Consider the following 24,585-nt stretch of genomic DNA (forward strand, 5'->3'; position numbering starts at 1 on the left):
GTGTGTGTGTGTGTGTGTGTGTGTGTGTGTGTGTGTGTGTGTGTGTGTGTGTGGGTTTGTTTGTCTGTGTGTGTTTTATTAATAATGTATTGTAGTTGCTGTTGTTATTATCATCGTTACTGGAAGAAATATGTTTAGTTCAAATCTGACCATTGTAGGGAACAGGACATATGCTTTCTTTTAGAATACAGTACATTGATTGAAACAGCATGGAGTAATGTTACTCAAGGAAAAACATACTTAAATGCTTTTCAACCAATCAGATCGATGGGCTGGATATACAGCATAAATCTTAAATCTGATAAAATAATGGGCTTAATATATAAATCATTATCCACTAGAGAATCAGACACAATAACTATAGTGGAAAACTATAGCACTCGAGTCAGTTAGGGTTATGTTGTGTTTATGTCTCTCTCTTTTTTTTTATATATTTTATTTACTGGATATCCTATTTCATGCAACACTAAAAATAGAAACAAAACAGGAGACATTCCAAACCGTACAGCACATGAACCACTGATGATATTTATTTATATAATATACACAGTGTTTGTTACACATTGGAGCGAAAAGACTGAAACATGCAAGCGGCCAAAACACACCAGCACAAAGTTCCCTTTATGCCCCCCAAAGGCAAAGGAATATGATGGGTAGGCCTCACTATCTTTCTTTAACTAAACAAAAAAAAAAAAATCAATAAACCTTTTAGACGCAGCATCCATTTGGCAAGGTTGCACGAGCCCAACTTACTCAAATAACAAGGATGAGAAGCATTGCTGGGGGAAAGCTTGCAGCAAATCATCATATCATGTTGCCTTCCAATGTATTCTATCAAAATTTTTCATCAATTCAGAGAGAACATTAGCATACGCATCTAGCAAGGGAATTGCCCTTGTGTCAATTTCCACTGCTATTTTAATATAACAACCCATTGTAATTAGAACTAATCAGAAGAAATAAAGTAAAATTTTCACAAAACTTTATCCTTTTAAACGACTAAAAATTTGAATAGAAATTCCTTGACTTGTTCTGGCTGGATAATATTGTTGATATTTGACTCACTATAAAATATATCATGTGTAGGTACTTTTATAAGTAAATTGGTATTGTTTTATATTCCTATAAGCCATATAAATGCAAAAATTTATAATGCTGGTTATTTTTAGTACGAAATGAAAAAAGCTTTGTTGAACCCTGTGAACCTATTGTGCACAGATGAGGGTTACTTACCATGATTGTCTTCAGACTGGTTGAATCCACAAAGCTGGCAGATGGAACGAACCCAGCGGTTCATCTCGTCTTCCGTCTCTGCCACTAGGTAGAAGGTTCGTTCGGCTGTTTTGATATCAAACACAAAACTGTCCTGGAACTCTTTGCGCTTAAAAGTGAGTCCGGCGTCAACCTGCTCACAGCAGTGTAGATCGATAATGCGAATGGGCTTTTTGGCGTGGTCATTCTTGTAGTACTCCAGAACATCTGGGTCCCCACTCATGCGCCCACTGCGTAGGATAAACCAGCGCTTCTTCCAGGCCTGAGGAATATCAAAACAACAGATCAGTGAGTCATAGCTTCACAATTTCCAGGATCATCCATGTAGAATCTATAACTACTTTTTGGCATGTCTCACTTTTTTCCCCTCTTTGGAGTAAGACAGTTTTTAACACAGTGTTTAAAGATTTTGAACAAGTCCAGAACTCCAACCAGAATTAAATACTTCATTCATCTTCAGTAACAGCTTTAGGGCACGCTTTTGTAATCACATTAGGTCAAGGTCTCAGTGGAAAAAAAGCCTGCACCAGGAACATTGATTGTGTTGAAATACAAACTGAATGGGATGCTAGACCATCACATTGATAATTATATTATATTATTATATAATGTATACTTTTTAAAATTATTAATTAAATACTTCTATTACACTAAAACTAATAGATGATCATCATTTTGGGAAACATATGCTTTCAATATTACATAGAACAAAACAAAGTCAGAAGCAACAAAAACTAAAAAACTCAAGAAAATTATGATGATTGTTTGAGTTTTGGGAGAAGTAAAAATGACATCGCACAAGAAAATACAACATAAACAGAGCTGTTCAGTTAATGTGCAGATCTTACTGATAGAAACCTAGATTAGGTTCTGAGGAAAGTGTGTTTAAGTGTGTCTGTGTTTGTGTGTCTTATCTGAGACAGGTGTTACTCCCCCATATTGTTTCCTGTTCATATACAGCTGAGGAGGAGGAACACTCACACTACAAATATACACATACAGAAGCGTGCACGCACACACACACACACACACACACACACACACACACACACACACACACATAACCACCATGACAACTGTGTCTCTGGCAAACACACCTGCGAGGCTATAGTTTGACATACAACCAATGAGGTCGTGTTTGCAATAAAAATGTTTGAGATGCAGTAATTTATGTAGTGTAATGGAGGTTTAAAAGTAAATAAACAAATGCACAAATGTGCAAGCCTAACCATATAAAACATGCAATACCTGAAAACAGCCTTTCTATGAAACCTACATGGGCATAAGCATCAGCTAACCTTAAATGTTAAATGAGAAAACAGCAAGCTGACCTTTTTAAGCCTGACAGCAAACAAATATTCAATAAAACTCATTTCATAAAGAGATTTATGGTTTAAATGGGATTAAAGAAATAATAAATAATAATAATATATATGTATTAACACGTTAATGTTGCATTTTGCATTAAATGCACTAATTTTAATACATTTAATTTTATGAATGTACTGTGACCATTTTTTATTAATAATGTAAATAAATAAATCTAAAAGTGGCTAAATTTAAACTTTGAATGCAACACACATTTAAATTATTCATGACGTCCTTTCTTTAGTCAGATATAAAAAAAAAGAACAAACTCCACCATAAAATTTTTTTTAATCACTAAACATTTGTACTAATGTACCAAAATCTTAAATGAAGCACCAGTGTGTTTTGATGCACACATCTGGCAATTAAAACCGTTCATGTGAAAACATAGAAAAGGTTCCGTTTGGTGTCCTGATGATTTATGTAATTTAAAACACCATTATTACTTTAAAACATTGACAAATAGAAGCATCCATTTTGTAGATTAGAGTATGAAAAATCTTGAAAAGTATTAATTTAATGACATTTAGAACAGATAACAATGTGCAATTAATCCTACGTTAACTCATGACAACCATACGATTAATCGAGATTGTATATTCTAATCGATTGACAGCCCTAATATATATATATATATATATATATATATATATATATATATATATATATATATATATATATATACACACACACACACACACACACACACACAAATTTTTTACATTTGAAATGTTTAAAATGCTTGGTGTTGGGAGTCACAAGTCACATCTTATAGAGCCACAGAGAGAGAATATTTTGTGCAGAGGCAGGAGGGAGAGAGAGAGAGAGAGACAGATAGATGATGGAGAGACGCCTCCTGGCCCACAGCCAGCAATCCACTTCCGTCCAGCCTCTTTCTCTCTCCACAACACTCATGCTGACACAGGATCCTGCTGGCCCCAGGCTCCATCAACATACACACGCACAGAGAAAGAGAGAGAGAGAGAGAGAGAGAGAGAGAGAGAGAGAGAGAGACACCTCTGCCACCAAAGCAGGGAACCAAGGACACTCTTTCCACTAACCCCTCCTCCCCATCCCCTCTCTCTTCCTTTTCCTCCATTCAGTCCCACTGTCCAGCAGGAAGCGGAAACACGGATCCCACTGCACATCCTGTGTTTTCTCAAGCCTGCTGTTGACCTCCATTTAAAACGTTGTTCTCACACCCTACTCCTAGTCCCACTATCAACAGTGTGACTGTTATTCAATGAGTCTAAGCAACAAGCACAGATTAGCAGAGTGTTGCTGAGGAAAAACAAGAACACACTGCTGAGACCTATTGATATTCATGTCCATGCTTTGTAATATTAACTGATTCTGATCCCTGCTCTTAGGGAACGCTTTTAGACTCTATTTCACTCATTCTTGTTCAGCACTTTATCCTGATGTAACCGTAGCATATCACAGGAACACTGGGCATGAGGCAAGGATATGAGCAAAGTCAATTGGCAAATCCCCACATGTACACATTCACACACTCATTCACACCTAGGGCAATTAAGTGAAGTCAATCATCTTACCAGCATGATTTTGGGTGGTTTGAAGAAACCAGAGAACCTCTTTGAAACCCACATGGACAGAGGGTGAACATGTGAAACTTCAAAACGACTGTAACCCGAGCTCAGGATCGAAACATAAATTAAAAAGCACAGCAGTCTACTGAGAATATTCAGTGTGAGCCATTTTATCAGACATTGCTTTAACCGTGAGAAAAAAGGAGCTAAAACTATCATATTCACCCCTCAGCTCATCTGACACATTTACTTAACAAAACAATCCATTATGTAGGCTCTCAAATTTTAAACAATCGCAATCAAATAACTTCTGTTTGAAATGGAGCTGTCTCTGCTGATTTTAAACATTTTGGGGAGGTATACTGGGTAAGACAAACCAGACAACTAAGTAATATCATCTGTGTTTTTCTGCAGCAGACTGTCAGGTTGTTTTTCATTTCATTTTCTGCCCGAATGATAATAAAATGGCAGCACACTGAAAGGTGCACACGTAGTATGAGAGAGCAACAATTGTGGAATGCAGACAAAATCATGCCACCACTCCCTTTAGAGAAGCAGCCATACTGCCAGATAAAGCGCTCTCAGTAATTAAATAGCAGGTGAAGCCTAAAGGCATAACTGTTTGGAAGCCAGGCCTCAGTGGACCTCATTGGAATAATTATACTAAACTGAAACTGGAGTCCAAAGCCATTTCTGTTAAGACAGAAATAATTAGCATGTTTTAATTTACACTTAATGTGTAAATCAAATGTTTTATATGTTTGATATGGATACTCGATTACAAGCACTTTAATAAAACACTGAAAATCGATTGGATCATTAAGGAATATTTGTTTACTTTTTTGAAAGGAGTCTCCAGGGTCAGAGTTTTGTAACAATCAGTGAGTTTATCCTCAAGATGGAGAACCTCTAGCTTCTTGGTAACATGAAAAGCTGCAATTTTTTTGTTATTAGCTGCGAGAGAAAGAAAAGTGAAGCTATTTGTGGGAATAACTGTTTACAGATGCTGTAACGCAAGTAATATAATCAGAACTGACTTGTTTTGCATATGTTACACAACATTAAATGTAACTAGAAGCTATTAAAACTGATAAACTGTTTGAAAAACTGATAATATAAATAATGATCCCTTGTGGTGTGCTGTTAATGGAAAATAATCAACTTTAGGGTAATAACAGGTCACATCACACCACTTGCTTGTTTTGTCCCTTACATATTATACATAGAAGGTTAAGTAGTTGTGTACACTAATTACATTATTACAGTTTGTAATATATGGACATTATCAATTATTTAACAGGATACACTAATTAAAACCTATTGCATTAATCTGGAGACCAATTTTCTAGTAGACTTAATGATTGTAATTCAGATAATGTCCTGTAACAAATGATAATTTAAACAGATTTGTTGAGTTGGCATTGCCATTTGAAGACTTCCGTAATAAATCTTTGTTTGTGTGTCTTGGCGTGGCTGCTATGGTAGTGCTGGAAACCCCACCTCGGAAAGCGTCTCCTGCTACATCCACTTCCACTCTAAACTGCCACGCTGTGCACACTACAAACGAACAGACAACATTATCCTCTTACTGGCACACATGCACAGCTTTAGACCACAAAAACCTACAACTGGTCTCAATATGATCTATATCTTCATCACCCAAGGAAATGAAACACGAAGAGCTACAGAGGAAAAGAAGTGGGGGGGAAGGTGTAGATACAATCACTGTTCCATCTTTCATTGCAATATGTGTTTCTCTCACCTACTAAACAAGACTTAATAAGATTTGGAGCTCTGCCCATTCACTATGACCCGGAATAACTTGTTCCTGGTGTACTGAATTTACATAAACCCTCAGTTTTTTGAATCTTGCAAACCTGCACAGTCCCTGCAAACCTATTATGATGTAATTTCAGCATATTCCCTGAGCTAGTGCATTTGGCTGTGTATTTATTATTGTTTTATTTATTATTTATCATATATATTTTTTACTTTTCTGCAAAGCTTAATGTGGAATCAGTTATCAAAAATTGCTAATGCAAGTTGTCACTTGTTTAATTATTTAATGATAAAAATGCTATTTAATTGTGTTTTCAGGCAATATGCCATAAGCTACATTATAGTAGCTATGCTAGTAGCTATAGTAAGCAATGTTACAGATTGTAGCTACATATAAGCTACACCAATTAAAAAGAGAAACGTATTGATTTTACTCAGTCGCACAGATGCTCAAGATTTTGGCACATACCTAAACTTGGGATAGATTTAGAGTAATGCTACTGTTAGCCATTTACGATTAGCTTAAATTAGCAGTAATTTAGCAATGACAGGGTATATGGCATCTAGTTTGCTTCACTATTATTTTAAGTACCAATGTACATGCCACAGCAGTAGTTATGGCAACATGCAGTATACAGAATAATTGTCAAGGCAGATGTATGTGTATGACTATATGAGGTTTAGTATGACAATGCTATCATGGATACTTCTTCACAAATATCTTACTTGCTTTGCACCAAAATAAACAACAAAAAAAGATAAATTACCAGTTATGATGCTAGCTGATCTCCAGGCTAGCTTTCATTTACATAATTTCAAGTAGCAACTTTACTGTATTTCTATAGTGCATATGTCAATCAATATCACAAAGCAGCTTAAATGAAACCCAAATGTAGTTTGGAGTCACTAAAGAAAAAGTCAATAAATGGTAATTTTAGTGGAAAATTAGGGGTTTATTTCAAAGTTTAAGACGCAAAAAGTTGCAAAACAAAGCTAACAAAGGGTGACAGCAACATCTATTTAATACAAGGAAAACATCAGAAGACAAAGGAGACTGTAGAAAATGTGTCAGCTTCTTAAAATACATGTAAAACTAATAGTTCATTTGGTCAAAGGCTTTTTACTCTCCTATGTCCTATTTTAAGATGTCACGATATTGGAGGAGCGACACGAAAAAGAAGAACCTATAAAAAGGGAACTGAATATGGAACGGCTTCACTGCAAACATAATACAGAAAATCACTGTACAGAACATCCTTGTAGATATCCTTATCCATAATTAAAGCAGCTATAAGTAGAGATTTGTATCAGTCTAAATTAGATCCAGCAGGTTATTTGCTGCTTAAACTCTCACACTTTGTTAAAATGCTCCATTTACTTGGACACTTCATGCAATCTAAACCAAAGGGATGGGCATGTGAGAAGTGGTAATTAGTGTCAATGTTCCTATAACTACAAGAGGCTTGTGGGTGCCGCCTGGGTGCAATAAGCAGCTAACATGACTTCAGGATGTTAAACAAGGTTTTAATCAGTGTTGCGTTCAAAAAGGATGATTTCAAATTTAGTTAACAAACAGTACCATATTACTAGTGTCCAAAAATATTATCGTTGTCATAGTCATCATCAAAAAACAAAACTTTTAGAAATTAGACATTATTTACACTAAGCCTTGCTTTACATACTTCAACTATAATTGCAAAAATGTAAATCTGATCCCACCTTTAAAGAGACAAGATAAGGTTTTGGTTTTCCCAAAGAGTACAAGAGCTAAGATGATAAAAAATAAAAAAAATAAAAAAGAATGAAAGAGAGAAAGAAAAAAAGAACCAAACAAACAAAAAAACATTTACCTTTCACCTTTATTTGGCATGAATTAGACTGTGGCAGTTATAACTTCTAAGAGAACCGCAGCATTGTGACAAGGGAATAGTAGATAGACATCAGTCAGCATGTTTTTGCACGCATATTGAGCAAACATGCTAACCAAACAGGCCCTGTCTCACAGCCATGACTTCACAGAGCTCGGGTGTGTGTAACCATTCTTGAGGGGAGGAACCTGATTCAGGCTGTACTCATCCCTTCACTACCTGCCTCACACAAACAAACACAGACATATGTACGTACACACACGCATACAAAAACACACACATACACACAGCTGAGCAAACACAATTGCAGGCTAAGTTAAAACCGAATGTCCAGACCCCTCCTATTTGCCTACCTGTTCCATTATAAAGCCTGGAGGTTGGTTGGGCCTCGCTACGCTGTCTGGGCTGCTTAGGAAAACAGTGAAAGTACTTGGATTTGGCTCATTAGTGTTGAACCACATTGTTGACCGACCTGAGGGCATTATGTAGTACTGGTTTTGAACACCACCACAGGTACATCTAATTCTATCTGATAAACAATGCTCTTTTATAGAGTTGAATTAAAAAAGTTATATTTATCCAATTATGCCCATAACTGGTCTGTAACTGGTCTGATATAGTTCACACAGCAAAAAATATACTTCTGATTTATATGAAGTCAAATTTATCAGATAGTAAATTAGTTTTTTTTTTGTCACAATAACAAGTATGGTAAAGTATTATAATAATAATAATAATAATAATAATAATAATAATAATAATACTTCAACACACTTGCTATTGTGACAATAAAAAAAATAATAATTTACTATCTAAAATATTTCACTTCATATAAATCAGAAGTTAATCTTTTGCGTCGTCACATCAAGAATTTTACGTTGTGTGGCACAGTTCCACGTTATCTTATATTTCACTTGCTGGCTGAACGTTTAACATGTTCTTTATACTACCTGGCATGCTTTACATTCATACACTCTGGTGGTTCTAGGACTGTTTTGTGCACTGCCTTGGATTTTGGGTGCTTCTGTGGATAGCAGCTGAAATATTCAAATATTACTTGAACAGTGCTTTGGAAACATTTGAATAATCATCATACCTGAAATGCCTCTAGCTAATTCAGCAATAAACATAAAACTGTCAGCCAAAAAAATAAATAAATAAATAAATGCAACTTTACATTTTCTGCTAGTTCTCTATGGCACACTTCCAGTTACGTGGAAGTCATGTTTGAATTGTTCACTTTTGTCTACATGCTGTTAAGAAAAACAAAACATTCAGTTAGACTATGCATCAACATCAAAGCCTCTAAAGGAAAACGTTAATAAAGAGTAAGAGGCAACGGTTTCTTTCCAATGTAAGTTCGCCACACAGATTTTTTTTCTCAAATGTATGCAAATAAGGTATGGCATGGCAAAGTGGCAAATCCAAATAATTGCTCCAGGGAATTCCTCGGACCAACTGAAAACCTCGATGTTCTTAGTTTCTACTCACATTTCGCCTGCATTTCTTACTGCATTTCATAGTAAACTAAAGCACTACAGAACAAAAAAAACATTAATAGAAAATACATTTACAGTGTACAGTTTATTGACAAAAAAATGGGCCCAAATACAGAAAATACAGGCCTTAAGAAACTAGAAAGGAAAAATAAATAAAGTATATTTACAAAATAATGTATAGATGCTTTTTTTTCATTATTTCTTCAAATGTTTAAGGGAGGTTAGTAAACTCACAGATATCTTTTTATAGAAAGAAGTGTCAGTTTTGTTCTATTTAATGTTGATGAGCTTGATTTTTCTCTTTTGTACAAGAAGACTATATAAGTGAATTTCTACATGACCAGGCCAAGCACTAATTAGCTGTTATTACTGTCTAATGAATTAATTTTTTCCCTTCCTTTAGCATCCTTTCCTTTCCTTTAGCAGTTGCAAACGCAGTGTTTTTTCCTATATCTGTATTACTACTACCAAGCTAAATAACAAAATCGTTACAATGAGCTTAACTCCATGGGATTCCTCCAAGCAGCACGCCTGTGTGTCTTGTTTCAATGCACCATTATCATGGTAGTAAATGAGGTGCGTGTGCCTCCACCAGCCTCAAGACAGGCAATCAGTCATCATGTAACAATACGCTACCAAACAACGACTTAGCTTGCTATTTAATAAGCCTGGCTACTTGCCACAGATTTCACTCGAGTGGTGGCTCAACTGGGAGTTTACAATGATAGGAACAAATGACACCTTACTATTATCTAAGCGCACAGTACATACTATTATCACTCGTAAACATGGAAAGTGACAACAAAATGAGGTATGTGATGCAAAACTGTTGAATGATCAATCCCTTATTAAAAAAAAATTAAAAGAGGGATTGACATTTCTTCTCATCCTGTGTCTTGCTTAGTCTTTTACAGAAACTCTCATTCCATAAATGTGTTCCCCACAAATTTGTTATACAAAGACAGCTAAGGGAATCTTAATGCAAAGAATTATCCCATATGCCCACAATCATTACTGATATGCATATGATTAGCATCAGATCACTTAATCCAGTTACTTCCAAGAGCATCAGATTACTAAATCTGTTTAATTCAAACAATATCAGATCACTTAGCGATGGGTGAAGACCCACCTCTTTCTGAAACACTTTAACTAATACTTTCCAAGTTTACTTTGTTAAAAAACAAGACAGACAGAGTTGTAGGCTGATTTATCTTAAGTTTGTAATCTATTTTACCAGAGAAGATTTAGTCATTGATAGAGACTTAAAGCACTTTTGTACGTCGCTCTGGACAAGGGCGTCTGCTAAATGCCACAAATATAAATCAACTTAAATCCGATCACTTCCAACATCACATCACTTAATCTGACCACTTCCAAAAGCATCAGTTCACCTCAAATAGCATCACATCACTTAATCCGATCACTTTAAACAGCATCAGATCACTTAAATACGATCACTTCAAACAGCGTTAGATCACTTGATCTGTTCACTTCAAACATCATTGGATCAGTTAATCTGCTCACTTCCAACACCATCAGATCACTTAATCCCATCACCTGAAACATCAGGTCATTTAATTGGAATACTGAATAAAATGTAAAAAAAGATAAAACAACATCACTATTACACTCATTGTTATAAAGTAAGCTGATAAGTACTGACACATTGATAATTAAATCAAAATCTTAAAAAATATTATTAGTGAAGTAAGATATTGTTTCCTAGTGATTCTCTTGCTTTTAAGGACTAAACATTTCCTTTATAGTTGAAAATGTTTGTTTCCCACCTTACCATATGATACACATCATTATCACCTTTCCCCCTTATACATGTACAAATACACACACACGGGTGGGCAAAAAGATCTAGATTGCATGTGCTGTGCAACTTCCTGCCTACAAAGCAGGTGTCGTCTGTCTATGTTTACATAAGTGACGTGAGTTTAAGTCATCAGGAGGTTAAAATAAACTGTGTACCTTGTGAGTGTGTACGTTCTAAAGATGGCAAAAAGTTTATATATAGTCCAGACAGACATAGTGTGAGTTTATCTATGGCTTAGCAGATGGCCATTAATAGACATGCTTTATGACACACATACATACACACACACACACAGATCTGAGCATATTGAAGGGTACACCAAACCACAAATGTTCTCTCAAAATGTTTGGCTTACAGTTCAAATAGACGTTAACATTATATGTAAAAAAACAAAACAATTCCACATGACGACTAGCTTATTAACTCAATAAGCTCAAACTTCTCTCATATTCCCCCGTCATTGTATCACACACAAATATAAAAACATCAATAAATTAACGCTGCTTGTAGTATTACCACTTATGCAAACACTGTGCCAAGAAATTAGTTTCATCCCTTCTTTTTTTTTAACCTCTCATGTGTAATCTTGCTTTTTCCTTGAAAAGATCCAGAGCCTCTGGTTGGTAATGGCAGCATTCCATCCCACATAGCCCAGGAAATAAACAGGAGGGGAGATTAAACAGAGCAGTAGAGGGAACAGAGCTGGAGAGGTTCTGCTGGGCGGATGCATTAGAGTCCCTCTGCAACTCGCATTAGACTGCTCGGCTTCCCCAATAGCCAAAACAGAGCTTCGGGAAAAGACCAGCAGCTGTGTCATGTTTGACGTGATGGTAAAAGGCTAACCGCCCACGACACGCTCACACACGCAGGATTAGACACGTTCTCCCATGCTCAACTAACTTCACATGATGAGTTTCACAATCAAAGTTTCACAGTGCAGCTTCCCTGAACTGAATGAAGTATGAGAGTTTAGACATGAAAGTAACTTTATCCTGAAATACTCTGAAAATTGCCTTTTTCTTCTAAATGGCAGGGGCAATACTGAGATGAGCAAAGACTACAAATGAAGACTGTAAAGACAGAGTGAACACGTGAGAAAAGCCAATCTTGTTCCTGTTTACTGAAAGTTTGTGCAATCAGATCTATTTTGTAAGCAGCAACTTCTACACAGAAAAGCAAAATGTGTCTCTAAATGCATGCAAGCTTTCATTCAAAAAGCTGCTCTAACTAGCACTATGAGTGACAGCAAGCCATTCTGGTTAATCAGAACGCTTTGTGCTGCTTCCTATGTTCCCTGCCATCTGTGCTGCAATGGGTTTTTGTGCCTCCTGCCGCACTAAAATCAATGCGGCATTGGGAGTGAATGTCGCTAATTCTGACTTTAACCATGCTATTAAATTTGACACAGAGCTAAACGACTTTTTGAGCATGTCTCCCTTCTTATGTTCATTGTACTCATTTAAAAAGATAGCATACATATTAAATTAAAGCTATTCAGAATACCACATTCTTAAATCTTATTAATAAGAAGGGGTTGATTAATATTCTATAACTGTACTGCCAGTTACAAGACAAATCATAGGTTATATTAATGTCCTCCATCCAATGTTATTTCTTTATTACAACACTTAAGCAGGGACTTTTATGGCAGACACTTCACATCATTTAAGTCTAATAACAACACAGAGCATACAGATTTAAAATAACACAGTGTATTGTTAAGCCTTTTTTATTCAACATTTATTGTTCCATTTATGGCTTTTCAACGTTAGCAATAGCACAAGGAGCAAAGATTGAGAAATGCTGCAACACTTCCACACAGGAAGCTTTACACAGAACTGCCATTTGAAGTTCTTTTTAACCTTCAGACATTCTTCCCCATTATTCACATCACCAAAACTCTAATGTTGCAATTTACAAAAAGATCTGTCTAATCTAACAATGACCAACCAGGGAGGATAGAAGCAAACGTGCTTTCTTTGTTGCTTATGCTCCATCACAAGGTAATGTAACACACTCTGAGAAAAGCATTATCTATCCTCTTCTTTATACAAGAGCTCCCAGATTGGTTAATGTCTCTGTGATTGACAAGTGAGAGAAAAGTATGCAGCCCTCCATCTTAGAGTGTGAACAATTTTGCTCACTTGGTGCTCAGCCGCAGATGGCTAAAGCATCGATAGAATTCTCCACACGAATGTTGCACCATTCCACAGCCCAACTCTAATTTAATTTTTTTAAATGAACATACCGATGAACAGTGAACAACATACCAATCATATGATATAAACCTGAGATAAAATATCCAAATAAATAAATAAATAATAATAATAATAATAATTATTATTATTATTATACTAATTTAACAAGAAAAAGAAGTGAGTAGGTTACTATAAATATTCAGTCCAGTTATAAAAGTCTTTTTTTATCCTGAAAATCATTTATTATCTTAATCGATTACTATTCATTACAAATAAATTTTATATTACTTCAAAAATAATTTCCTACAATAGATATTGATGCTAAAGATCAAATTGATCACTGTTAACACACACAGCACAAGAAATATGTCCTGCAAGCAGTTAATTTCAACACGATGCAGAAGTTCAGAAGGGTAAATTTAGGAAATTTGACAAAACTTCTGTTTTGATGTGGGAGTTTTAAAAGAGAAGTATTTGTACCTTCAGTGTTTTATGCATGGATGTAAATTGTTTCACAACAATCTATGTACATGTTATGGGTAAATAACATATCTATTCTTCTTGGAAAACATCAATATTTCTGCCTATTCAGGACCACTATTTTTATACTTTACCTTAAAATCTCATCATTAACATATTTCCAAAATACTTCCATAAATGTAGAACTTGGGATGGTACTACTTAGAAACCAGAAAAGTGGCTTTGGACTGCATTTTAAATAAAAAATTTTAGTACTACAATTTCCATCTGTGAACAGTTGATACCTTCAACAAAATAAAGCTTATTATGAATTCCCTGGTTACACAAACACCCGTTTTTTTTTTTTACCAGGTCGTACACAGTTATAGAAGTGAATTATTTATAATCACACAATCTAGTCTCATCCAAATGAGAAAGGTTGCCTTTTGAGTCTGGTTCCTCTCAAGCTTTCTTCCTCATATCGTCTCAGTAACGTTTTTTTCCTCGCCACTGTCACCTCTGGCTTTCTCACTATTTATAAATGTACAGAAATTTCTAAGCATTCACATGTTATTTTAAAATGTATATCCTGAATCTATGAACTTCTGTAAAGCTGCTTTGTGAGGTCCAAATAAAACTGAACTAAACTGCATTAATGTTTGAATCCATTTAACATTCCCATGAGTCATTTATTATACATTAGAATAATAATGGATGCTTTAGTAGTGGCAGTAAATAGGCTCAAGCCATTAGCATAGATGCTAGTTGTGTGTGCAAGACTATTTATGTATGTAAGTCTGGTGCTATGGATGACCACCAGGGATCAATGTCATCCAAAAATCATAGCCAGTATACACTCAGGGAGTAGGTTCAAATAACCAAAGGGTACACATAGTAAATCACTACATTACATTCATTGCATGGCTCTGTAAGAGATCTCAGCATAAGCCTTAGGATTGATAAAACAATACTGCATGCTATTACTTGCAGCAAAGTGCATATATGTTATAAACAGCCCTTATTTATGTGATGCTGCATGTACAGTATAAATACAAAGCTGTACAACGATGTGAGAAATATATGTTTATATGGCACAACACACTTTTTTTTTATATATACAGCCCTGGAGAATGATGCTTAGTATATAAGTAGAATACATGCACATGAGAATAAAATGAACCTGGTAAAAAGTTTGTTTTTAGTAACCCTAGAAATAATGATATTTATACTTGTCTTCATATTCTGTTTTGATCTATTGCTGAGAGACTGGTTATGATAACTATACTCGAAATGTAATCCATTCCCTAGATTGTTCACACCCTTTTAAAGCTCTCATTGAGCTGAAGTCATTTGCTTGGGAAGGCAATATTTCACACCAGCCTGTGACAACTGCCTGCAGGAAGACAGGGCTTTGTCTTGGACATGAGGCCACGTACGACAGAGCTACACAAAGCGAACAACTCTCCCGCTCATCAGGATGAGCCGCATGGAGCACTTTTAATCAAGACCCGTCTGCTTAACAATCTGTCCACCATGTGACCCCAGTCATATGTCACACAAATACACACATATGTGCTCTCTGTCTCTGTCTGTCTGTCTCTCTCTCTCTCTCTCTTTCCCCCCTCGCACTCACACACATACACACCAGTACACACACATATGGGCCTGCAGTACCATGGCGCAAGATGACATCACCTGTAATAAAGACCTCAGCTGTCAAAACAAGCACACAGGTCTTACGCTCACGATGATGATCGTGAATACTATCGATGCTTACTCATACGCAGGCAGTTTCAAACACGAAAGCATAAGTATTTCGAAACCATTTCACACTGTACTTTCCTTAAAAATATTTTTAAGGCAAAAAATTCCAGGGTAAGTAAACGCATGACTTGATAAAGAAATAAGGTTTGCCAAATACCTATGTAATTCCCACATAGCTACTTCCAAGTAACACTGAAGACTTATCACTAGTAATTAAAAAAAAATATTCATGGAAACATGAGCACTGCACATTGATGATGTTTGGTTGCTAACTAATAAAGCTACACAACAATACAAAGGCATAATGTGGAGGAAGTGCAGTTAGTGGATATCCACCTAAAACAGCTTCCACTGTTTTTTCCACCATGTTACTGACAGACTGCGCAAAGAGTCAAGGGCACCTTGAGGTGGTGACCCAATTTAGATGAGTGTCATGAGCTTAGCATATTGAAACGTAATAAACAACCATGCTGTGCAAAATTAAATTAAAAGTTTGGCCACTTATAGCACCAGTGTGGAACAACTAATTTTAGTAAGAGTCTGAGACAGGATTGTGACTTTAATACTCAAATTCCTAGGGAGCTTATAATAGCTCAGTCAGCTCAGGATTAGTCAACAAAATCTGGAAGTAGATGACTGGAAACTTGCCTGCGTGATGAATTAGTGCCAAATGGTTGCAACTATATTACTATGAAATAGATTTTTTTTTGGTTTAGACACCATAAAAATGACCACAGTACAAATGCAGTACAAATAAAACAGAGCTGCTTAAACTTGTTACACAAAGGGCCAAAAATCTAACTTGGTTGATGGCCATGGGCCGAAATTAAATGCATTACAGTGGTCCCCAGGAACTGTAGGTTCTAAGACTGAGTTCCGAAAATCCGTGAATTTTGGACGCATCCCCGCAGCCCCTATGGTACCTTAGTGAATTCATCTAGACATTATGTCACTTTTATACAATGATGTTTTTTAAATGTCTATGAAATTTCTTAGTAACAGTTTAACATGTTATTCCTAACGTTTCTGAGCATTAGGTCCCGCTGTGGATTCACGTGAATTTTAAGATAATCCGCAAATCTTCCGAACCGCAAATTATCGGGGGTTGAATGTATACCAAAAATAATTTTTAAATTAAAAGGTTGCCAAGGTTTCTCTCATTTATAATTTTTTCATATTTAAAATGTAGCAAATAAATAGAAAACATTACACTGCAATCTGCTAATCCAATTTATTGTACAACAGAGTTCACTGCCTAATAACCAAGAGCATCAGTGACCTCTAAGAGAGACATGAAACTTGTCCTTATTTTTTTCCAAATCAAATGTCACCACATGCTAACTGTGGCCCATGGGCATCTCTAAAATGAAACCATCTAAACTTAAGATTAAATTTAGTTAATTACACAGATTGTGTATATATTTTGGAAAACACGTTTATTTCAATTATCCCCAAAAACCTGTATACACAAAAACAATCTGAAAGCCCTCATGCCAGCCTAGTGATAATAAGTAAAAAAAAACTGTCATCAAACACCTTGACAATAACATTAAGAAACATGCAAATTGAGTGTTTAAAGCACACATTGTGGAAAAACACAAATATGGCCTGTTTTATAACAATAATACAAACACAAGGATTCATAAGTCTGGACTGACTGTACTAATTCTGATGCCTTTCCTAAATGGCATTGTGTTAACACACACCTGAATGCTCTAGACCAGCAAACCACTAAAGCTTTTATAGTAGTGGTCACACTTACTGATGATTAATTAATCGAGGACATTTGATTAGCAGCGTGTGGCTACTACTTAATCTTTTAAATCGTATAGAAGCACTTAAGGGTGTACTTAGATTTTCACACAGGTACATTTGTACATTTTGGCTTTATTTTTGCAAAATAAATAATGACAGTGTGTAATATGTCATGTGGTGTTGTTCATCTGAGGTGGTATTTACCTAATTTTACAACCTGATAAGCATCAGAGGATTTGTATGATGTCCTTATATGTAAAACCATAGAATTCAAAGAGGGTCTACTTTCTTTTTCACACACTTGTATATAAAGTGTTCGAACAGGTTTTATCAGAGCCCTAACACATGTACAACGCACAATAAACCTCAACTGTAATGCACTAGAGGTTAATAAAGTTCACATGAAAACAGTGAAAAAACAACAAACTCTCTACCTTTTTAAAAGTGTTTATTTCAGGTTGCAAAAACATAGTTTTCAGATGGACAGGAAGTCTAAAATATCCATCTATACACTGCCAGGGCCTAATTACCTTACCATTAATAGTTTGCATCCTCTAATAGAGCTATATTTAATGCTTAACTGTAGAACAGACCGGAACAAGCAACTCTGTTCTTACTGTCTAAAGCATCATCAATAGGAAATAATAAAACATGTAAATAGGGTAAATAAAAGCACACTGAGAGATGTGTTACTTGTTACCCTCCATCATGAGAGATGAGGCACAGTGCTTCCTGTAGGTGCCATCCAAAGGAAGTCTGGAGCCTGCTACCGCTGCAGTTTAGCTTTCAGCGGCCGCACAAACAGGTATGACCACAGGACGCGCTGAAGGACAGGCCACACTCTATATAAAGATCAAACGTCTACATCCTGACTCAAAAGTGGACAAGGAAACTGGGTCAAATCAGATGCCCCATTGGGGGAAGTTTATTTCCTTATGGCCTAATAAATTAAATGTTAATTGAATACAGCAGAACAGCATATTTTCTTTGGACACATAATGGAGTCTACTTTTTATAATCCCAGACCATAAGTGTAGATAACTTAAGGATCTTTAGAAGAGATGTGGAGGGAGTCTATGCTTTCGGTTTTTCCTCTGGCACCTTCAGATACATCTCTATGTCTGTGTTTAGTCTCAGGAACCACAACAAACCCTTAACATGTCTGATGCCGCCAAACAACGAAAAATGTCAGTGAAGCGCAATGTTGTCTGTCAAAGCAGGAACTTGGAGGTGTTCTGTGCTGACCTGCGGCACTGAGACGTTTCTGGGAAGGTCTCACCCCCGCAGGTCAGCACAGAACACCTCCCAGACCCAGACAAACACATTCTGACTAAGGATAAGAATGTACTGTACCTGCAGTGATACAAGTCTCACAAGCCCAAGATACACAATACATGACTGTACACAGGCATGAGCACACATGTGACCGTGGCACTGACTGTTGGAAAACATGAAAGCGTGAAGATATTTTGCATTCACTTCAGTTCGATATGATCAGTCTAGAATCCTGGGATGGATTATGCAAACAGAAAGTGTTTGTGAAGTGAGGTCAGAGAAAACAGCCAGGAGAGTGGGTGGCACCAACTAACACTACTGCTGCAGGCTACTCTAGTTACAAAGACTCTCACTGCCTGTTACTACACAAAACATGCTGGAGATTTATCTTAAAAGTTGGAATTTGTTCGTTGTTCAATACTTCGTTCAGCTTAGCGCAGATCAGCCCATGCCTCTCCACCCATAACATATAATCATCTTGTTCTGTTTGACTGCTTAGTTAGAATGTACTGTCCTGTGTATGTATTATATATTTTAAACCTTGTCTTGTATTTCCACAAGACTTTTTATGTGTCCCTAAGGTTTATGCTTCTTTATTCTTTGTTGTACCTAGTTTTTGGGTCCTTTCTAGAACATTCTGGTCTATTTTCACTTTAGTTAACACTTTTCCTGCATCACTCACAATCCCATTCGACGACCTACTGATTAAGTCTTATGAATTTATCTTTCGCTTCATCTACAATGAAAGTGAGCGAGATGCTGTAGGACTTTAGTGCTTTAATCTGTCCAGCTTCCTCGCTCACATCCTCATCTGTACACTCTGTTCAAACAGAAATGTTGCCACAAGTCTAACCATAACCCATTGACACACAACCGCTAACATCTCCTAATGTAATTATAACAATGACAACACCACCTGACCATAATTGCTAAGCACATCATGGATATTTAAAAATTAACCTATTCCGTGTGTTTCACAGTGAATGTCTTTTGCTTATTTTTGAAGATTTTTGCACAAAAAAAGGAAAAGTAAATTGCCACTGAACAAGGCAGGGTGTTAAACTGACAATGGTGGTAGGAAGAGGAAATGGAGAGCTGTTGTGGGAAATGCCACAACTGTCCCTCCACTTCCGATCACTAGTTTTATTATAAGCATTGTGATTGTGGTGCTGAAAACTATTTTAAAGCACCAGATACTGTTTCAAAACAGCATTGGTAGGGAGCAGCTGTGTTCATTATCTATATGCCATGTTTTATCATAGAGATGCTTTGCAGATATGAATGCTTAATTATGATAAATAATGTAACAAGCCTGCTTGGCAGCAGCATGAAATGACTGGATTGAATTTGTTTTTTCTACTTTCTGGAATGGAGAGATTAGATCTAAAATTGGCTTGTGTAGTGTTCTCACTGAGTCATGATTGCGGATTTAAATCGGGGGATTTTGAAAGATGTGACTAACCTTTAGTTAAGTAGTATGCACAAATTTAATATTAGGCAAATAGCATTACTAATAATTAATTTATATTAATAATGTAACAAATGGGTAAAACGATCACAATAGAATTTAAATTATTAATATCTGTTACTTCGATTGTTGATCTAATTCTATAGGCTAATACACGTGATTCAACTCAAGCTTTATTAGACGTGAGACTAAGCTTCGTGCTAGAAATGTTTTCTGTGCTCAATACCATGACCTACAGGGTGTTTTTTCCAGTAAAATTCTCTATTGCATGTCCTGTCTAAAAGGCACCTGGCCAAGCGTTGTAATAGGGGTGTGCAATACCACAGGATTACTCAAGTATATTCAGGTTTCTGCACATAACTGTTGCTCATTTGTTCACTACTCAACATTTTTCTTCCCTTTTCTACAAAACATCACACACGGTACATAATGTTTTTTGTTTTACCTATAAACTACGATATGGATATCCAGAGGGCATTAAATGAGACAGCAATTAACTTTTAGAATATTTCGTTTCCAGCTTGTAATCTGCAGACACAAGTGAATTCACCTTCATTAAATAAATAAATAAATACACAAATGCTGGTCATCGAGACAATAAGTAACAGCTTTATGTTAGGATTTTCAGTAAAAAAAAACACTAGTTAATAATTCACATTATAACTACAGGAATTCATATTCTACTGTGTAATTCTATGCATGTGGCTGTAGGACTATTATTTAAACAAGGTAAATAAGCTCATGCTAATTTTGATATATTTCGATTACTTTTGCTTATATTATTTACTCATTCTTTGTCTCATCGCCAATCTGGACAATGCGAACGAGCAGCTGTGCTAGTCAAGGAAACAGGCACCTCTATTTTGTAATTGTTGCCATGAGGCACTAACTGACAGAATTGTTTGTGCTGTGTATTTGCATAATATTTGCAACACACAACTGAGGTTCAGGTGATACCTGCTGTCCTACTAAGAGGACGTCTGAGCTGTCACACGCAAACTATGTTGTAAGGAACGCTAAAGTCCGCAGTTGCTCAAAATATCTTGGTACATTAGGATGTGAACTGAACGAAATCTTGACTGCTTAATAGAATTGTTTCACATTGGACAATTAGTTCTCATGATGCAGCCAAGTGACAGCACACCATTCTTGTCTTATCTTGTATCTTTTATTATAAGTAAATAGACTCATTTGTGTTTTCGGAAAAAAAAAAGAAAGTCTTGCTTTACTGCTGCTTGCTGTTTCGAGAGTCTGTTACAAAAAAAAATAATAAATAAATAAATAAATAAAGAAGAATCTTGCCATTTGGTTATATGGCGTTAGACTATGCTTTTTCTCTCCACTGCAACTCCCCTGTATGTTTGACATCAGTTCCTGTGAAGTTGCACACAAGACATCTTTATATGGAAATGAGGAAATGACCTAGAACATTTTCATATGAAGATGTTAAGAAATGAGTTCTCACTTTGATTAAACTAAGAAAAAGAACTGAGAAAAAAGGAGGAAGAGAAATAGATATGACATCATGGCACACTTAGGTAAGAGTATAGAGGGGTTCCGTAATGCAATACTGTAGATAAACATAGGCCAGCTGTATTTAGAAAAGCTGGAGCTTCTGCTTTTTTTTAATCCATTATCTGCTTGGAAAACATGGAAGCCATTAGTCCCCTCTGTCCAGACACCATGGAATGGGATGCAAGGTGGTGGACTGCATCTTCTAATACAAAACAACAAATGACTCATGTGAAGCATTATGGTAGTAAGGTTATCAGATGAGAGGCAGACTGCTTTCTCAACAGGAACAGTTGTATGGACAGCTGTCCCAAACAGAATTAGTAGACAGACGGTGGCTCCATGGTCTCTTTAATGCCTATTGTGCACACAGTTTTGGTAAATATTTCAATCAAATATAAATAGGATCCTGGGTATAACCCAGCAAAACGTGCATCTAGTGGGTGTTTCGTATTCAGAAAGTGGGAAGCATCTGGTTTATTTAGGTTTATTGAGTTTCCTCTGGAGTCAAGGCGATGGCAGCCAGTAGGGCGCACCTGCTAGCGCTGGGAACCAACCATCCACATTCACTGGCTATGAGGCATCATAATAAAGCCCTTATAATAACTTCATACGCCTTAATAATTACACGTTTCAACATATGCATGGAAACATGGACAATCTCCAGGACAGTCTTACACAAAAAAAAGTTTCAACACACACACACAACAGAGAGAGGTAGACCGACAGATAGACAGACCCACACACACACACTACTTACGTATCTTCGAAGTTTTTTCTCCGGTGGGGATTTTCTCAGCCAACCCTGGCAGATAATTTCTCCGCCACTCATGTTTCTTTCGTTTCTTTTCCTTTTTCCTTTCCACCTGTTCCCTAAATAAGCCCGATCGCAACAACAGCAGGACCTTTCACACACAGGATAGTACAATCAGATGATGATGATGCAGGTCCATTTAGGGAGAATGCAGAAGCGCGCGCGCACCGACGCACTCCGCCGGCCCATTTAAGTGATGCGGGAGAGCGCGCGCGTCCGGAGATCTCGAGGAGACACCAAACACCGCGCGAGCTCTCGACTGACTCTGGAGCAGGTCGTGGAGAATCAGAGTGAGAAGGAGGAGGAACAGGCAGTCTCGTTCACTGGTGGAGAAAGTAGTCTCGGTGCGTCTTTATCGCCCACGCCACACCACCACCACTACTACTACTACTACTTCAGGGTCTCTGGGTGTTGCGACACTACTGATCTTCCAAGTCCCGACTACAAACCCAGGCCTTGCTGTAGAATCGCTCCTTCCTCCCCAAAGCCGAACATCATTGTTTTCTAACGAATCACTCACAAAGAGGCGTGGCCTGGTAAAAAAAAAAAAAAAAAACGAGGCGGGGACACATACTAGGATTTTGTAAACGGTACTAGAGAAAGGGGCGGGGTTTCGCCCTGACAGTCATGCAACCCAGTGTCTTTATTTCCAAGTAACTATTTGTCTTCACAAAGGCTCCTCCCTATAATTTATGAAATGCAATGCAACAAAACTAGACTTGTTTGTGTTTATAATTGCTTTGTTTTTTTGTTTAGAAAAACGTCTGCCTTTTGACTGCTTTTGCAATGGAAACTATTAATGCTTACTAACGATCCCCAGTGGTACTGCTGCATTGTAAACAATAATAACATTTTGAAAAGAAAATAAAAATATAATGAATATTAATAAACTATGTAGCACTTTATTTAGTTCATACAGACACTGAAAACAATTATCCAGCAAACAAAGATGGTCCACCAGTATGAAAAGCTTGGCTTGTGCTGTTGCAAAAGATTTAATCAAAAGCTACTATAAAAAATGTAACATTTCAAACAAAATACATCACTTTAGAATGAATAGCATGCCATTGCGACAATGACAAAAACATTCATCATATTAAAAGTAGGTTGCATATTAAACATCTTTATATACTTTTTTTAACCAATTTAAAATATATGTTTACTGACTATCGGGTGCGTAGATATATACATCAGTCGCTACACAGATGGTGTGTAAGCTCCATGTCTGCTCTCCATTAATTGGATGGTACAGCACAAGACCACAGGCAATCAACTGACATTGTAGTGAAACTGAAAAATTGTATGGTGTGTTTGGCAGTGGCATGTGTGTCTCATGTGGAGTTAGTTTAATAAACAAAAATAACAATATAACAGCATTCTCTGTGCCGAATTAAAATGATGGAAGATCATTAAGAAAGTTATCCTGTAGACCGACAAGGTAGATTTACATGGTACATGCTTCTAAGTGGCCAGTAAAAATATAGTTACAATGTGCTCAGATGGATAGGATTATTCAGCAAATCTAATATAAGCAGTATTTGCACCTACAAATGCAACTATATGTAAGGTATCTTTAAAACTGGCCATAATACTAATGAACAACCACACTAAATCAAGAGTAAAAAGTGCTGTTGATTAGAACGAGCTGCCATCTAGTGGTCAGGATGTGTACATCAGCTGATTAAATTGTGAGTATACTGTACTAAGCGTGACTAATCATCACAAAATGATCTTAATCTGATTTTATGCACTATATAATAAAATAGTTTATTAATTAAAAGATCCGAATTGAAAACGATAATGTTATTTAAACAAGGCTAAGTATTTTCTGATCACAGAGCAAACCATTTTGCGGCAAATGAATTATGTTTTTTCACTGCACTATGATGAAAATGTTTATTCCCTCTTAAAGATCTATTACAAAAGACCACACTAAAATAACTGCAAGAAATAATCAATACATTAAAATGTAAGTACAGTAAGTTTGCTTAAAACCAAACAGAATGTACAGTACAAAATGTATGTACTTGACTCTCACTTCATATGAACTGTTAATACGCCTCTGAGATACAGCACTCACATATAATTTAGGCTAAAGATAGGCAAATATGGATGATCTGTACACATATGCAAGTGCTTTGCGTGTCAATTGCACACTGTTGAATTCTGAAAGAGGATG

The 24,585-nt window shown here is 36.4% G+C and overlaps 1 protein-coding gene across 1 annotated transcript in view; it reads right to left on the reverse strand.

Annotated features, from left to right (window-relative positions):
- Positions 1–22,938, reverse strand: part of gab2 (GRB2-associated binding protein 2) — a 43,937-nt gene extending 20,999 nt beyond the window's left edge. Inside the window, exons 1-2 of the mRNA XM_046862816.1 lie at positions 22,353–22,938; positions 1,234–1,534 (exon numbers count right to left, since the gene is read on the reverse strand). Coding sequence (XP_046718772.1) covers positions 1,234–1,534; positions 22,353–22,424 — 373 coding nt within the window. The 5' untranslated portion in view covers positions 22,425–22,938. The remainder of the gene's footprint in view (positions 1–1,233; positions 1,535–22,352) is intronic.
- Positions 22,939–24,585: the final 1,647 nt, after the last annotated feature.

The sequence above is a fragment of the Silurus meridionalis genome, chromosome 12, assembly GCF_014805685.1.
Source record: "Silurus meridionalis isolate SWU-2019-XX chromosome 12, ASM1480568v1, whole genome shotgun sequence".
Lineage (NCBI taxonomy): Eukaryota > Metazoa > Chordata > Actinopteri > Siluriformes > Siluridae > Silurus > Silurus meridionalis.